The sequence below is a fragment of the Drosophila obscura genome, unplaced genomic scaffold (assembly GCF_018151105.1).
Source record: "Drosophila obscura isolate BZ-5 IFL unplaced genomic scaffold, ASM1815110v1 contig_185, whole genome shotgun sequence".
Taxonomy (NCBI): domain Eukaryota; kingdom Metazoa; phylum Arthropoda; class Insecta; order Diptera; family Drosophilidae; genus Drosophila; species Drosophila obscura.
The window spans coordinates 692,785-705,808 of NW_024542773.1; the positions used below are offsets into that span (position 1 = coordinate 692,785).

General features: G+C 45.6%; 1 protein-coding gene across 1 annotated transcript in view; it reads right to left on the reverse strand.

Moving 5' to 3' along the window:
* Positions 1-11,645: 11,645 nt before the first annotated feature.
* The window catches only part of LOC111071679 (chitin deacetylase 1), a 46,801-nt gene continuing 45,422 nt past the window's right edge, over positions 11,646-13,024 (reverse strand). Inside the window, exon 8 of the mRNA XM_022363155.2 lies at positions 11,646-12,390. Coding sequence (XP_022218847.2) covers positions 12,057-12,390 — 334 coding nt within the window. The 3' untranslated portion in view covers positions 11,646-12,056. The remainder of the gene's footprint in view (positions 12,391-13,024) is intronic.

The following is a 13,024-nucleotide window of genomic DNA, read 5'->3' on the forward strand; positions in this document are numbered from 1 at the left end:
ACAGGGGGTGGTGCTGGTGGTGCTGTGTTTCCGTTTGCCTACGATTTCCATGCTCCACTTGCAATGCGCTAAACTTCCGTTGACGTTCCCGGCTGTGTGTCCTGTGTCCTCGTCTCTCGTAGCCCTAGTCGTAGCCAATCTAAATCAAACTACAAACAGGCATGGAGTCACGCACGCCTCACAGGAGGCAGCAGCAACAGCAACAGCCGCAGAGGGCATTGGGCATTGGGTATTTGGGCACTGAGGGACCTACTTATGAGCAGGACGGACGACAAACAGCGCCAGGTACCCGGTACCCGGGTACCCAGCCACAGATGTAACCACACGGCGCACGTGCTTGGTTCATGGAATCCCCCAAGACAAAGGAAGGCCGAATAAAACACCAAAATTAACCTCTGGTATTTCTCATTTCTCATTATGCAACAATCCACCTGTATTGGGCTGTTGAATTTATAGAGTTCAAGTGTTGGTTAACTAAAGTGTTGGTAAATACTACGTTGTACATTTAAATGCTGGTCATACATACATACATACATATGTACATATGTACATTTGTATGTGTTAGGTTAATGGCATAATTATTATGTTGAAATCTTCTCTAAGATGATCCTGTGGCCCCCGTGTACCTTTAAGTATATTTTGAATGGCATTTGGTTTGGGTTTGGGGTTTGGGGTTTGGGCTTGTTCAATCCCACCACAAAACCCCTGTCATTAACAGGCTACTATTATTGTTGGTTCATGGGTTATGGGTGTATTTGTACTGGTATTTGGGTGTAATTCATTACCATGCAATTTTGTGGTGCCTGCTGCTGTTCGGCAATGTTGTTGTCAAATCAATTCTGCATAAATATATTGCGTTGACATTTGGAAAGCTGTTTTATTTGGATGCGATTCACTGGATTCGAGTGGCGGAATACCCTGAAAATATTAGTAGGATGTACATACATATATGTATGATGCAAGCAGTAAACTTTTAAGCTGTGGAAGGGGAAAATGGAATGGAATGGAATGTATGATGAAAGCAGTTCAGAACAGTTAGCAAGCAGGGGAAACTTGTGGATGATGAATGGGCAAGCATAGAGGGGAATTAAGCTCTGCTTTGATACCCGCTTCAAGCAGTGCTTACCGGTATAAAAGCACTGCTTGTATATTTTTAAAATTTAAATTTGAAATTCGAAGTCTGCTGATAGATCTTTTGGGAACAACTCAACTCAGAAATCTAGTAAGCAGTAATATTTAGCCTTCGCGCAGGGTACTCCCCTGTTCGTTGATCGATTGTTGCACACTCCATTTAAATGTCGAGTGCGTGCATACCAAATGTTTGCATCCGTAATGAATTATATAGCCGAACAGCCCCTGCCGCTGGGCGCCACAATGCCAATTTGTCAAAAAGCAAGGCCTAAACGGAACCAAAACCCGAACTAGAACTACTAGAATGGCAACGTACGGATGGGATATATGTACATAAATATGTATGTATGTACGGGGGGCATATGCATACATATATGAATATATATGCATATGGATATGGGAATGTGGTAGAGGCATTGTTTTGGATTATTTCCATTGAATATTCTGATAAGTTCTGAGCGGCTTTATGAGACCAAAGTCGGGGCTAGTCCGTAGCTAATACGCTACATGATTTCGAAGAAATCAATTTGGATTTATGTCGAAAGAATTTGTTGCCACCGAAGTGGCAAAGTGGGGCAAAGAAAACGCTGTGTAAAAGATAAAAGATGCCTGCCCCTTATTGTTGCAACAATAATTAAATAAGTTACGGTATCGATGTTGTTTCCTGTATTTGATTTGCATTTGCTGTTGTTTTTTCTGTGAAATACCCTTGCCAATGAGAGTATGGATCACTTTCGGAGGTCTCAAGCACTGATCAGCATGCCATTTAGCTTGCTGGGTTAGTACACAAGGCTAAGCTTTAGTTTCGATCCGTATTTTACTTTAGTAGTTGCTAATAAGCAGCTGCAATTAGCCATGAGCAGAGAGTGTTAGAAGCCTCGGCTATCCAGTGTAAAATTCCCTTCTTGTTTTATAATTACGAGTATTTTCGTGTTCGAATGTAATTTGCATTTTCAATTAGAGCTGTTCAGGGGTGCGTACACACGCACACACACACAACACACACACGCACACCTGTATGCGGAAAATGTGGGAAAATTTGATTTACAAATATTATTGTTGCTGGGGTTTTTTCTGTATTTGTTGTTGTTGTTGTTGTTGTTTTCAGCTGGATATATTTTCAGCACGGTATAGGATTCTACAAATTACAGGACGAGCTCACCCCTCATTTGGGGCTTGTTTTAAATATTTATTGATGGATTTTGATAGAGTGTGTATGTCGGGGATGTCTGGGATGTCTGGGATGTCGGATATGTCGCTGGCAGTCAGAGAATATGGCTTATTACTGATTTGAGAGTGGTTTTCAGTGTTGGGTTCAATTAAATTGCATTTAGCCGACAACTGCGGCGGCACGGCAGATGCCAAAGCGATTCCAAGTCAATTACAATTGCCCTGTGCTCCCATCTGCTCCCATTTGCGCCCATCTGCTCCCTCGAACCTCTGACTTTTGCCACGCTCCGACTCCGAGCGCATCAATATGTCGTTCGGGTGGCGCACTTTAAGGCCAACTTTAAAATGAAATCGGGTTCGTGGCTCAAGCTCGAATCTGTCACAATTAATGCCACCCAAAGACGGTCCCTGCCCCACAGATGTTGTCTCATTTACACCGGAAGTGGGAGGAGGAGGCGGGGTGGGGTGTGGCCCGACTTGGATTTGCCTCTGAAGCGTGGTAAAGTTTGTAGCTTTCCCCATCTCATTGTCAACATCATCCTCCTGGAAGGCCGTCGAGCGGGGAAGGAGAGAGAGAGAGAGCGAGAGAGAGAGGGATGGCGGCCATTAAAGCCATGTTAATCGATTTTCTGTTGCCTGCCGCGGCTGAGCTGTTGCTGACACAGGCACATGCCACACAGAGCCCGACCCGACCCCACCCCACACACCCAGAGCCCGCTTTAAACGTCGCAAAGTAGAAAATAATCAGCATGGCACCAAGTGTTTCAGGTGAGGCCCCTTCCTCCGCTTGGATGGGCGTGGCAATAGGCGCAATGCTAATCGTCGATGGCTGTGGGGCTTGTGGGGGATGGGTCATGTCCTTCCTGTATCAAATGTATCTTCGGATAGTAAATGAGCGCAAGAGATTTCGTTTGTCAACTATAAAATTCGTTAGTCCCCAAAGCTGATGATTTATTGTTGGCAATTCCGAGGAGGAATAAGTAGCCCGCGCCCCGCGCCCCTACCCCATTAACTATTACTTTTAGTGGCTGCCAGGAACTGTGGAAAAGCGGCTGAAAACACTTTAAAACTTAGTTTCTTCAGCAGATACAGCAGCGCCACCTCCGACACATCATTCTACGAGTATTCTGCAAAATCTGTGCTCTGTGCTGAATATATCCATCTGGCAATCCATTAAATGTTTCATGTTCATGAGTGAAGCTATAAACCGCTGACAGGAACAATCTTTGAGTACGTTACTCGCCCAGGGCCACGACGCCGCCTACGTGTGGCTACGTGTGAGTCATTTCCCTATTGCCGGCCTTATTTCCACCAGAAGTGCAAGGGGAAGAGTATTTTAGCAACTTTCCTGATCATATGTTTCGCCAAGTGTTTGATTTAATGTAGAGTCAACTTTGGAGCCCAACTAACTTCAGTCCTCCCAAATGGATGTGTCTGTGTGTTGGGTGTGTGCCTGGTGTCTGGTTCTTTCTACACGTACGCACATTTTGCAAACTGCACTAAATTAAGGTAACTCCATGTGGTACACCCTTCTTGCCATGCACCACCACTCTCGCTCTGCCACTCTGCCACTCTACATGCCTCACGCCTTCCGGCCACGTTCGGTCTCTGTTTAAAGTGTTTGCAGCATTACTGCTGGCTGCCCGGCTAAGCCAAAAAACTAACTTACACCTAACTAAATGACAAAGTTTTCCGAGAGCGAATCTCCTCCACCTACTCCTACTACATGGGGCAGTGGCAGTGGCAGTGGCAGAGTCTGGTCCGACTGCATAGCGGTAATATAAGGTAAACATTTCTTTCTATGCTTCTATGCTTGTATGCATATGCGATGCAATGCCATGCAAGGCGATGCACAATGCGAGGAGCAGCCTGGACGAGTGCCGTGTGCCCCAGTCCCCCCCGTCCGAGTGTGTGTACGAGTAGGAGTACGAGAGGACAAGTGCTTGCTACCAGTGTGTGCAACAGCTACCACAGGGATGCCAAAAGGCACGCGCTATACACACCCCAACCCCAACCCCAACCCTCCCCCCGAAACCCACACCCACGCATGGAAGGGCGCTGCTGAAATGTTGAATGCCAGGAGGAAGGGCGTTGGGTTTTTTATTCACGCTACCATGTACAGAATATGGGTATATGTTTTTTCCCAGCTGGTTGATATTTTGTAGCATACTTATTGAGGATTCTTCTGGGTATTTGGGTATTTAAATTGAAAGTTTTGTTTCTCTAAAACCCCTTGGCTCCATTAAGTTAAAAAGGAAAGGAAAAAGGATCCAGGAGCCTCTCCCCTTTTTGGTGTCCGTTTAATGGGCATCTGCCATGTCGAAACAGTCCACCAATTCCTAGTTACTTGTGTGTGTTTTTTGTTTCTTTTCTTTTTCTATTTTTTTTTGTTATATTTTTTGCTGGTGGCTACTACTTTTGCCACTACTTTAACCGCATAAACGAATGCCCGGAGCAGGTGCATTTGTGGGTAGGAGGGACACAGGTACATTTGTACGGGTGTACAGTTGTACTGGTGTGTGTGTGTGTGTGGACGTGCCAGTTACCGTCTTGCCACTGTACGAGTAGCTCTCTCTCTCTCTGCTTCTGTTTGGCATGCCATGGCGTTGGTGTCAGGCAACAGAGGATGGCCATGTTTTGGTTTTTTGTTATGTGCGCCACACACACACACAGCCACACACGTCATACACATATGTATGTATTAACCCCTTGTTGCAAGAGCCATTTTTACACATTTACAAGTTGCCACTTTATGTTGCATAATATGACCAGATGGCACCTGACTCTTTTTTTTTTTTTGTGCTACTGCCCTTTGAATGGTCGGGCAGGGTTGGGTAGGTCGAGTAATTCAATAATTACGCTACGCTCTTGACATCATATTCGTGTGACACTTTTTGCATTTGTATGCATGCATCTGTCTGTGTGTGTGTGTGTGTAGTGACAAGCGGCTTGAGAGTTGTGGCTGGAAAAGTCACACGCCGCTTAACAATTAACCCACTGCTCTTTTGTCACTCCCACATTGCAAATAAAACCAAAGGCGCACACCTACACACGCACATAAAAGTCACACACAGATACAAGTACATGCACGTGACATTGAGAAAGATATAGGGGCGTCTATATCGCCAGAACGTTAAAAAAGAGAATTAAATTCCATGGAGAATGAAAGGGAACAAAAAAGACAGACGTAACCTGCAGATACTCTTGAAGATTCATCCAGAAAGGCAGGCTTAAATGCAATGGATTTGTAGCAAGAATATACGAGGGGGCTTGCACTTTGCCGCAATGCCATAAAAAACAACAAAATTAATTTCCATATTATTTTCTATATTTATTGAAAGTTACCTAATTTAAACAATTGATTTATAATTCTATTCACTTTCAAGTGAAAGCCTATTAAAATCAACACTAGTTAAAATATTTTGAATATTTTTTATATTTTTATAATCGTGTTTTCCTTTGTTATTATCTATCTATTATATAAAAAAGTTTGGGGTCGTCGCTCGATATTTAAATCGGTAGTCCATCGAGAGATTTTTTTCCGCTGCGTTTGATATTGCCATCCGTAGTGACATATGAGTCATAATTGTTTCTACACGTAAATTATTTCACGGTCCATTGAGGGTATTTATTTTTTGTTATTGCTTAAACAATTCGCATTTTCCCATCGATTTCAGTATGAATGCAAAATAAGGATGTGTTAATCAGGGGCAGTGCGTGAAGGGTTGTGTGAGCGAGCGAAGCGAGTGCGCAGGGGGCTTGCCCCCCAGTCTCCCATAAAAATGATAATTCTTCAACGAACTAAAAAAAATCCCAGAATACCGGCCCAGTCGCGGCTAGTGGTATACTATTTCTAAAACTTGTATTACCCCGGTATTAAATCTGCGGACTTCATACAAAAAACAGGAAACCTTTTCATATTTATATTTATACCTGCCTACCCGGCGAACGTTGTCTCGCCCCATTTGAAAGCCTTAAGATAAACTTCAGATTGATAACAAAACTTCAAACTTTGAAGTTCCTGTTTACCCCATTTTTGAGAGAAAACTCAAAGATTTTTAAACTGTTAGATCTGTACGATATGTGCATAGATTTGAAAATTTGAAAAATCAAGTTTCCTGTCGTTTATATTTCATTCCGAAATAATATCAAAAGTCAGTGTTCGTTCGTCTTAAACTGAATTTTGTGATTGTAAAATGGATAGTTTTGAAAATTATTACAGCCGGATTTGCACACTATGCGACGGAGTTTTGGATTGGAAGGAGATGTGGCCAAACCACGAGCTGACCAGCTCTCTTTTTGCTATGCCTGTCGGTAAGTGATCCGATCCGTTAGTGAAAGCGATAGAAACCGATCTAGATCCTGCACCACCCTGTTGCAGATGAGGCACGAAATAAACTCCGTGAGGCCCAGGCCATTGCAAAAAGTGCCAATCGCACAATCATCACATTGGAGGATTTACAGATTGTGACAAATACACAGGTTTCGATGAATACGCGTAATCGGAGCAAGCGCTCTATCGAGCCAACACCACCACCACCACCAAACACTCGTCGCCTTCGATCCCGCTTGTCTTCAGTCAATTATCGTGAGGACTAAAACGAAGGCAAGATCCCCAAGAGTAGTCCAATAGCCAAGCCATTTGAAGCAATAAAAAATCGATGGAGAAACCAATATTTCTTCTCTTTTGTTTTGTTTTTAAATACCCTTTTTAAGACTGACAGAAATATTTACATCTAAATAATGTGTAATTACATTTACAACGAGACGTGTGACGTGATTCGCTTCTGTGGACGCGACTCTACTCTTATACTCGTACTCAGTCAGTATATAAATTTCCGATTACTTATTTCACAACGTTTACATCGTCCAAGGTTTGATCCTCTAATAGCAGGCATATTATAACTCATATCTCGAGCTTAGAACTCATCTTCAACTATGACAATTGGCTCTTCGCGTTCTTCCATAAAAGAAACAAATACATCGATCGTAGGTTGGTTTTTTTTCCAAATTTTCTTTCGTAAGAACATTCTTTTGGCAAATACGAACAACTGAATAAAAGTTTAAACCAAATCTGCCCAGCCGTTCTCACGTGATGATGCACTTTACATTTTTATATGAACCATTGAATTCCGACCGGCAGTGCCTCGACAGCCGAAGCCCCTACCAGCTTGGGCTAGGGCTACTGTACTAGTAATGTTGCATAAATTTGGCTAATAGTACGAGTATGTTTAAGCCTAGAAGCTGATCGTTAATTGTACCCCTTCAGCAGCTCGTAATTCGAAATGGTTTTGACAGCTAAAGGGTTCCTTTATTTTACATTATACCAACAAATTTAAAACAAAATATCTGGGGGAACGATTGAGGAAGCTAAGCCTTATGGGCCTTGTGCTCCTCCTGCCCCTCCTTTGTTGCTTACAAGTGGCTGTAAAACGCTGTTTGGGTTTTTGTTTGCCTCCATCTCCATGTTTGGCAGCGTAGTGCTCTCGGTAGTACTTGAATGTGTCAGATCGAACTAATTTTAGCTCATCCTTGGTTAGAAAAGAAACCGTACCGTCATTGGAGCTGTGCTCGCTCCGGATGACCACGATGGTCAGCAGCACGAAGATCATGTCCAGCGCAGCCAGCATTATGCTGGCTGTCCGATCGGTGCAGTACTCGTTCCAGCGCCAGTTTCCGGTGGCCGGGATCCATAACAGGTTGGCGAACGGAACTATCGGCAGGAAGCCCCAAAGAATTGCGCGCCCCACGGCCCCACCAGAAGTGCTTCGCATGGCGGCACTGGCCACAGCGATGCCTGAGAGGGCATATATGATTGTGCAAGATATCTTGAAGATGGCTTCGTAGGAGCTGACCATGGTGTAGTGGTTCAAGTCAATTGGCAAATAGGGACAAAATTCAGCTGTGGCGACGGCAGCAGCCAGCGAGAGGACGAATCCAACCAGCTTCATGCCCATCACGCGGCCGCTGGTGGCGAGGACAATGGACCAAAAGAGTGGCCACAGCAGCAGGCAGCTGGACAGCAGCAGCGCAGCCTTCTCCCACAGGCAGGCGCAGGAGACCAGAGCGCTGGTCAGCAGCACCAGTCCCATATCGATAATCGCTAGCTTGTGACGCGATAGACGCATCTGACACGTCACCTGTGCCATGAGAAGCTGCTTCTGGCTGTGGTTCAGCTTCACCCTGCCCTGAGACCGTTCGAAGGAATTACTCTTCGTGGATTTTCTGTTCTTCCTTGACTTTGTCGTCTTCCTGATCTTATTGGTCGCCGTGATCATCAGTTGATTGTCCCTCTTGTCGATGGAAGCCAGCAGTGCCTCAACATCCTTTTCCTTCGACTTCAACACCTTCTCGACCCGCACAACTGCGTCCTGTGCGGCCCTCCAGGAAGCTTCAGTCACCTGCGAGCCTCTCTTGTCAGAGAGTGCCGCTGGGAGCACAGTCTGGAAGGGCTGCTCCTCGACGTTCGGTTCCATCTTGTTCATGTGTTTGGGATAGTAGAAAAGAATCTAAATAAGTCTAGTGCTAGGCTCTAGGCGTCAGGGGTTCCTTGGATCGAATGAAATGTGGGAGTTCTCCAGCCGCCAGACATTTAAAACAATTCCGACCAAACGATGCCCGGAAGCAAGTGCCATCGATGGGATTTTGGATACTTGATGGCCATCCGTCCAGCAGGGTCGCCCCAAGCAGAGGCAATCCCCCAAAGTGCCATAAATGCTAACTGGCAATCGATGACTCGGTGAACATAAATCACTATAAGAGTAAGGGTAGTAGCATTGGGCTGGCTGACTGGCGTCCGGCTGGCGCCATATGTGGCTCTCGCGTGAGACCCAAAAGTCCGGGTTCACCGAAACACCGTAAAGGACACGACCACACTCGATTCAACTTGCAAATTGCATTTATGCATTATTCAAAATAGTTAGCAGTGGCAGTGGCAGTGGATGGAGCAGCAGCAGCCAAAAGCACAATTTGCAACTTTTGCCAACGATATCAACTATGTATTTAAAACAGAAATTAGACACGGCACCAACCAGCAGCAGGAGCAGGAGCAGCAGCCGCAGCCAGTATGCAGAAGCAGCATCAAGAGCGGGCGGCAGTATGAGCCAAACAATGCTGACAATGCGCGCCCAAAGGCCGGCGAAAAAATCACAAAACTTTTACAATTTCAAGCGGGGCTAAAAAACTTGCAACGCGCATCAAAGGGAACACGCTGTAATATAAGTGATTTTGTTGTTTTAGTCGGAGTTGCCGTGTGGCCAGGCAACTTCGAAATATTCTTTATTAGTATATTTAGCTTAGTAGCTAATTGGAATGGTCAGTGCTTCAGGTTTGGCATGATATCGGCAGCTGAGCCGATCTGCTATCAGCGTCGTGGCGTCATCATCTTCGGCTTATGATAAGCACAGATATGCATACGTATGTACGAATGCATGTGCACACATAGCGGCAGCGCAGCGCCGACGAAGCGACTATGCTTGCCGTTCATGTTTATAAAAATGTTTTGTTGATCTATTTGGTAGTTCTTATGAGTGACTGCTTATACTACAACGCGAGCTGCCTGCCCTGCCTGCTTTGCCTGCTGTGTGTGGGCGTAGGGGCGTAGGTGTGTCCTGGCCATGCCCACAGAACATACGCACACCACACACACACATACATAGACACTCGAGTGAGCGGCGAACAGGGAACAAAGGACAGGGGACAGCACGCGAATTGCTTAAGGCGCTTAAAACTCTTATGTGCTCGACTCGCGCCAGTGTTGAGCAATTCCAGGCTAACTAGCTCGGAACTAGTTCCATATAGCATGATGACTGAGTTCTTTAGTCTCTCACAGACAAAGTTACAGCATTTCCTACTACTATTCCCAGTCCCATGGTAGCCAAAGAACAGGCTTCAATGCCACAAAACGAAGGATTTGCCTTCGAAAGATTTTTCGCAATCTCTGGCATTTACATTTCGGCTACTACCTGCAGCCGTGAGAGACATCTTGAGTGCTGCCCATTGTCCAGGATATCCCCACTGCGTCTGCTTATATCTGTAATTACTCAGTGCCCATCACTTTTTCTCCTATTTCAATCGGTTGGTGTCCCTGCTGACTGGAACCAGCTGGAGTTGTCCAACACTGGACGGACGGAAGAGCAGTCAGCGGGGGCGATGGGGACAGATGAGTGTTTGTTACCTCTGTCCGTTGTTCGTCGTCGTTCTGATCGTTTTGCAAAAGTTTTGTCTTTCGGAACAAAACTACAAACACAAGCAAACAGGCGCTTTCACACACACACACACACACATGTGGTGGTGGCTGGGGTGGGGGAAAGGAAGCAGGACATGCATTGCTGCTGTTTGGGCTTCTAGCCCCCAAAATGAATGAATAAAGTTAGTCAGACAGATTGCATTTCCCGAAAATATTATCCCAAACAAGTAATTGAAAATTTGTTGGTTGTATTTATGCATCTCCCCGTAGATGGTGGCTGCACCACAGTGAATGCGAATGCGAATGCCAATGCGGCAGTGCGAGTGCGAATGGCTGTTATGTTTGATGCCGAGACCGCAGATCGCAGGCCAATGAAGCAGCGTAAATGTGGATTGGATACGTGACACGGATGTACGGGTGCATTGGCATACTCGTAAGTAATCTCCTTTTCGGTCTTTAGACATAGAGGCTGCAGTCGTGCAAAGGTGCAGAGCCAGCTCCGAGACAGCTATGTCTGCCATGGAACTGAAAACCTTCATTGAGCAGCCGCCAAGTGATTATGAATTCGAGGCTCTACAGGAGAAGAAGTCTTCATCGACTGAGCTCAACATTTCTTCGACAGCTATGTCTGCCATTGAACTGAAGTATCACGCTGATCAATCCCAGGAAAAGTGTTTGATGGAGCAGGCCATTCTGGGAATAAGTCCAGGAAAATGGCGAAGACTGACTACAAAATCGGGCAGACGGAGACGAAGACTGAACGCAACTAAATCTTTAAGACTGCCACTGCCACCATGGAACTGGAGTTCCGGAGTCAAAACTGGAGAAAGCTTCTAAATATCAATGCCCACAATGGGTCAGCAGCACCAGGACCATGTAAACTTGACAGCCATGGAGAAAGACGGGTCCGGCTCTGCAATATATTTTCTTATATGTTTTTTAGTTCTAGTGCAGGGGTCGGCACGGTCCTATCTAATGGGCATAGGAAAAGGCACCGATACAATGATCCGTTTTGCCCGCAGTGCACGCACACAGTCGCACTGCAGAACATTTGAGTGTGTGCGTGCCGGCCAATGTTCTAAAGCATTAATAGACCAACCTTTCTCAGCTGTAGTGAGTTTTATTTCCCACCAAATTATTTTTATTATTATTTTCGTTCTTTTGGAAATAATCATTTTATTCATACAAAAAAATTGGTTTTACATACATTTTGTCGCTTATAAACTAAGAACAATCTGACATAATTTCGCTTAAGAGCTATACGTATAAGAAAGTTGAGGGGGGGCAGGGCGGGGTGGTGCGGAAAATGTGGAAATGAATGAGCTGAGGAGCTCATTATTGGATCATCATGACTGGCATGTGTGGGTGTGTGAGAAATTACTGGGAGCACAAGGGAAACAAGAGAAACGATACAAAAAAAAATACAAAAAATAAACAACCAAGAAAACAGGAGGGAAAGCTATTGGTCGAGGGAAAAGAAAAAGAAGAGATTGGTTTGGGTTTGGAGTTTGGGGTTTAGGGTTTGGGGTTTGGGGTCTGGGGTTTGGAGGAAAGATTGAAACACTTTCTAGTTGGCAGTGCTGTCATCTTCGGCCTCATCGCCGCTGGCACCCGAGAAGATGTAGTTGTCCTGACCCTGGATGCCTGTGCCGCCGGCATCGCCCAGCCAGGGATAGACATTGGGGCACTCGCGACAGGTCTCCATATAGCGGGTGTCCGTCAGATTCTGTTCGGGTATCTTGAACGGCAGGGCGCATGTCTGCCATATGTTGCAGGGCTTTGGGGCCACGGCGACGCTCTTGTCACACTTCCATGACTCGATCTGGTTCACGTCGCGCAGCTCCTTGGGATCGGTCATGTACTGCAGCGTCTGGGTCACCGTCAGGATGTAGACGTCGGGTCTGTTAAAGAAAGAAGAAAGAAGGGATTAAAGTCCGAGTACGTAAATATTTCTTATCTGTCTATAGTTGCTTAAGACAAGGACAGTGCACACAGGTGTCAGCCACCGGACCCTGCAAATGGATGATGCTACAACCGGAGAGTGGATGGTGGACAGTGGATAGTGGACACTGGAGAATGATGATGAGGAACAGTGGCTGGCAAGAGCCTGTGGCAGTGCCAGTGGCAGAAAGTTGATGCAAAAAAGAAAACTTTACTGCATTCTTGTGAGCGCCTCCTCCCACTAATGGCAGTAAAGTGGTGTGGCACGCACTTTCAGGCATTCCATGCAAACACTACAGCCACACCTCGTCCCTTTCTTCTCCAGCCACCCACCACTACATAAAGCCTGCAACAGCCACAGTTTTAGCTTTAGCTTGAGCATCAGCTTCAGCTTCAGCTCAGCATCAGCCTCTGAACACCAACGCAATGTTGAAAGTCATTCACACTAATTAAAAACTTCGCACAATTGTGCGAGAAATAGTTTTGCAGCTGCTGCTGTACGCCGTATGCCGTACGCCGTATGCGTACCGTACCCCCCATCACTTTGCTAGAGAGCTCCTCGTCATTCCCCCATTTATGTGGCAGTACTCAGCT